The sequence below is a fragment of the Pinus tabuliformis genome, chromosome 5_1 (assembly GCF_031772625.1).
Source record: "Pinus tabuliformis cultivar Carrire ecotype Pingquan chromosome 5_1, CPIR1, whole genome shotgun sequence".
NCBI classification, from domain to species: domain Eukaryota; kingdom Viridiplantae; phylum Streptophyta; class Pinopsida; order Pinales; family Pinaceae; genus Pinus; species Pinus tabuliformis.
In genome coordinates this window covers 560,901,100-560,905,749 of record NC_142305.1, presented here as the reverse complement: position 1 = coordinate 560,905,749, position 4,650 = coordinate 560,901,100, and the positions used below count along the sequence as shown (strand labels likewise).

General features: G+C 35.0%; 1 protein-coding gene across 1 annotated transcript; it reads right to left on the bottom strand.

The window, feature by feature from the left end:
• Positions 1 to 2,049: 2,049 nt before the first annotated feature.
• On the bottom strand, positions 2,050 to 3,929 carry LOC149166042 (putative anthocyanidin reductase). Its single transcript, XM_089431266.1, has 6 exons — positions 3,744 to 3,929; positions 3,452 to 3,618; positions 3,047 to 3,256; positions 2,799 to 2,961; positions 2,378 to 2,582; positions 2,050 to 2,285 (listed from the first exon to the last, which is right to left on the bottom strand). Exons 1-6 carry the CDS (start codon positions 3,871 to 3,873, stop codon positions 2,141 to 2,143), a joined length of 1,020 nt encoding a protein of 339 aa, XP_089287392.1. The 5' UTR covers positions 3,874 to 3,929; the 3' UTR covers positions 2,050 to 2,140.
• Between the last annotated feature and the right edge of the window lie 721 nt (positions 3,930 to 4,650).

Here is a 4,650-nt window from a genome sequence, read left to right as displayed (position 1 = left end):
AGTATGGTTACGGCATACATTGCCTGTTATGACTCTATGAATCATTTTGTATGTATTAAGTGTTGGATAAGTTATGGACCGTTTGCCAAGTCTTGGCCCTTACCCAATATGTTGTAGGTGACATTTTTATTGAAGTTTGTCAGTAAATTGTATAAAGGTGGAATGAATGAGCCGAGATTTAGAACATAAGAATACTTAGAATAGATATATATATATATATATATATATATATATATATGTATGTATATTTTAGTTCTTCAATTTCTCAGTGATTTAATACTTTTCTTAATCATGATTTTGTTAACTGTTCATGCGTTGTAATAATTCAATGAAGGGTCTAGCATATATGCGAGTCTTAATTTATTAAGTGGTATTAATACATGCATGTATACTGAAATGTGGAAATATGTTCAGTCTTTGCATAAACGTATCTATATATATATATATATATATATATATATATATATATATATATATATATAGATATAGATATAGATATAGATATAGATATAGATAGATAGATATATATCTTGGTCTCACTCTTGTTTTACCATGAATGTAATACGGCATGAGATTGTAGACCTTCTCGTTTGGAAAGCATCGTTATCTTGTTTAATCCTTTTTGGTAAAGTGGTATAAATGTATAGATAGTTTAAATTAATTTCCATTCCAGGTTATTTACAGTTTAACAAGTTATGGATAGAAACTGAAACTCTATTGCCATAGTAGTAGTAGTTTTTCCTTTTATACAACAGACATTAAATAGGTTCAAGATACTATAGTACTGCTCGGATTAGATTAATCGAATAGTGTAACTAGAGAAAATGTTATGCATCCATTTTCTTCTCTATGATGAACAAGTTTGGTATTCAAATGTTTCCCATAAATTATCAGTATCTAGCTTAAGACAAGAAATGAGATCATTACTCCTATTACATACCATTTTAACTCTAAAAAATAATCAGAATTCCTTGAATACTTATCTATTACGAGTTGTTTATTTCGTGCAAATCAATAATCCTTCTGGAAGGTCTCACCACCCAGCCATGGACCTAGCAATCATGTCCACGGTCCCCCACCGAGCACTTCCTGCTCCTAACTGTGGAAATAAAGACAGTCGGGTATCTTGGGCGTCAAGACTATTGTCCAGCCTCAAGTCCCATACCCACACGATTGTTTGGCATAAAATGAAATCTTCCCACTCGTATCACAACCCAGCTCAGGGAGAAACTTCTGCAGCCCCCTTGCTGGCCTTTCCTTTTCCCTTTTGGAGAAAAGTGGTGGCAATTGTTTCCAACTGCTCCAGGAGTTATTATAAGTATTTTTCTTTTCTTCTTGATTCTTTTTAATAATCTGTCCAAAGCCTTTAAAATAATAAATAACAATATTTGTTCTCGCTATTTTAGGCCCAATAGTTTAATAGTAACAAAAAATATAAATGCAATTTAAACTTAGTGAAAATAACTCATGATATCTAGGTGCATGTTACATTAATAAATGTTGATAGGCATCAAAACATCTAACTCATAATCAATCTATATTAACAATTTTTATTAAACAAACATAAAAATTAATCAAATTCTAATTTTTTCAGTATTTATTTTTGGGTAGACTAGCACCTATAAGGGATTTCAACTAGTGACCTATAACAAGCACAGCCTTCACGATCGACCCATTCACCATAAATCCATAGCTCAAGAGGCTTATTATTATTATTAATTATAAAAAAGACTAATAAATGAATTAAACATATATACATTTAAAAAAAACATGTAACAAATTCTTAACTATGGAGCTTAAAAACTTTGTTACAATACCATGGGTCAATATCACAATTTATTAATAGCACATACCTAAAAAAAACCATTAATCATTTTGACATAACATATCCATAAAATAATTTTTTTAACTAAACAATTTAATTAAAAAATGAAAATGACATAACCACGTTTAAATTAAACCTATATCTTTAATTTATTACTATTACTAAAAATATTTTTAAATATTCCATAAAATTTAAATGACTACTATCCATCTAAAATGATATAATTAAAATTCTAAAATATAATTTTAATTTATTTATATTCAATTCCAACCCCTTTTGAACATATTTATAAAATAAGTATATCATTCGCGATAACTATTTCAGCAGTCCATAAGATTGAGCCGATTTGATTGTGTCATCCAAAATTTCTGCCGCGCCATACTTGAAAGAAAACCCCATATCCAAAAGTTTCTTTGAAGAAGTAGGAACACGAACAACATTATCATCTTCACCGTCGCTTCTGTCATAAAACCAAGTTTCCTCACCTTTTATATCAATATAATTCCACAAAATATAACAAAAAAAACTTACATGATGGGAGACGCTACTTACTTGAATTTTGGAGTGAAATGTGGATGGAGTTTATGGATGAAAGCTGTTAACTGAGAAATGGTGAGAGAGGAAACACAACAAATATGTCGACCTTGTACTTTTTGTTGCTCCATCAAAAATATATGAGCCTCACATAAATCCTCGATATGAACCAGCGGTACTGATCCCAGAAACGACTCATTCAACTTCAATCCTTCATAATTGCCTGTAACATTTTCAACCGAAATTGTCATGCTGCCCTTAGTGTTTTAAACCAAAGTATTTTACATATTTTTCTGCCAAACCCTCTCCTCAACTCAAATAAAAGTGAGCTATCATTGGCCTGCTCCCTATTACTGGTCTGCTTGTTTCAGCTTTAGAAAGAAGTCCCATAGCAAAGACCTGAACATTTTAACGAACATATAACAAAAAGATTACTTACCTGTAATGGGGTCTAATAATAACCCACATGAATACGGAAATGTTGAGATAATGGCTGGCCCACCAACGTAACCCGGTCCAATTGTCACAACCTCCATTTGGCCACTGTTTAACCCATACTCAATGGCTGCTTTCTCTGCCAAAGTCTTGGATATGTAATAGAACTGCACGCATGATAACCACGACCTGTAAGTTACACCATATTTGAGATGCAAATTTAACCATACTACTCACACTGTATATACGTACACTAATAGGGCTGGCTTTCCTGCGCATGAATTCCACTGGAGTCCAGTTTGACTCGTCGAGACTGGACCCAGTAATAAGCTCGCCTTCTTGATTGAGCGGACAAGCTGCTGCCACCGAAGAAGTATAAACCACACGCCTAACCGATTTAGCGCGTGAGCAGGATTTCAATACATTCAATACCCCTTTCAAAGCAGGCTGAACAAAATCATCCTGTCCCATAATTTTATACTTTTTATTAGGATTATCTCTCAAGAGTTTTTGATAAAGACAAGTTAAATTGCATAAATCAAGATGAAAATTAATGAAGACACAAGAAATATAAAATGTATACGCTGTTAAATCCCTTTTAATACCTTTCATGCTTCACAAATCAAATGTTAATAGAAATTTATGCATAAAAAGTACCTCAGAAGGCTTGGAGAAGTCCATAGGACTGGCCACGTCGAACACCCCATCACAGCCCTCCACCGCGGAATCAAAGGCACCCTCTTCGCTTAAATCCGCTTGGAAGAGCTTCAGTCTGTCTGCAGCACCAGGCAGCGACAGCAGAGGCCCAGCTTTTGCCTTGTCATCTGCATGCACAAAAATACGAGAATAGCTCAAACCTAATTTCTTATCAGAGAGCGGGGAACAAACTGATTAATTAATAGCAGCTAATTTCTTATCAGATAGCGGCGAAAGAAACTGTATTACATACTAGGGTTCCTGAGGGTGGCGTTAACAGTGTAGCCTCTCTGGAGAAGATTCTTGACGAGCCATGATCCGATATACCCTCCTGCTCCTGTGACGCAAACCATCATGCCCACTTTACCTTCTTGGCCTTGCATTTTTCTGCACACAACAGACCGAATATGATATTGATATGCAAGTTGCAAAATGAGAGGCTGAGTGCAATATAAATATCCAATAACCATCCGGATTGTCAATTCCGAAATTATTCTAAAATCAAACTGAAAATAATGAGTGATTTCAACAAAAATCGAATTCAACCATTCATTTCTTCTCAACGCATTTGGTCATATCAACTCCTCACCTCTTTTCAACGTAATTCGTCATTCACTCAGTACGTTTCTAATTGGTGCAGTGTTTTGGCTATTCATGCCTTTGGCATTTTCCAGGATTTGTCAAATCTGCAACTTTTCTTCATTTGGCATTTTCCATGATTTGTCAAATCTGCAACTTTTCTTCAAAAGTATATGCAACTTTTTCCTCAAAAAGCATCATTAGTACTTCATATTTATACTCGAAAATCATTTCGAGACACGTCATAGATTCCAATATTATTTGTGTTTTCTCACTCGATAAAGGGAGTTCATAAGTACTTAGTTTGAAAATTTGGTGAGGAGATCTGGTGTAATGGAGTCTGGTACGAGGCATTTGGTGAGGGCGAAGTCCTGGTTATATACCAACACCGCTCAGACCTGCAATGTTCAGGGAATGTTGTTTGAAGTGGGAGGCGGGCAAAATATTGCTCTGCAATATTGTCTCAAGGAAACTGAGCAGAGTCTCAAGGCGCTCAGGTTGGAAACAGTTATGCGTCGAAGGGGCGTGCCTCGCCGCGGTGGTCGTTCAGGGGTCCGCTATGGGATTGAAGGGGAGGAACC

Excerpts from the sequence above, each read along its gene's own strand:
- LOC149166042 (XM_089431266.1), bottom strand. The coding sequence starts at position 3,873 with ATGCAAGGCCAAGAAGGTAAAGTGGGCATGATGGTTTGCGTCACAGGA. Across the intron at positions 2,583-2,798 it reads ATTATTAGACCCCATTACAG|GCAATTATGAAGGATTGAAG; the intron begins GTAAGTAATCTT and ends AAAATGTTACAG. Across the intron at positions 2,286-2,377 it reads CATTTCACTCCAAAATTCAA|AAGCGACGGTGAAGATGATA; the intron begins GTAAGTAGCGTC and ends GTTTTATGACAG.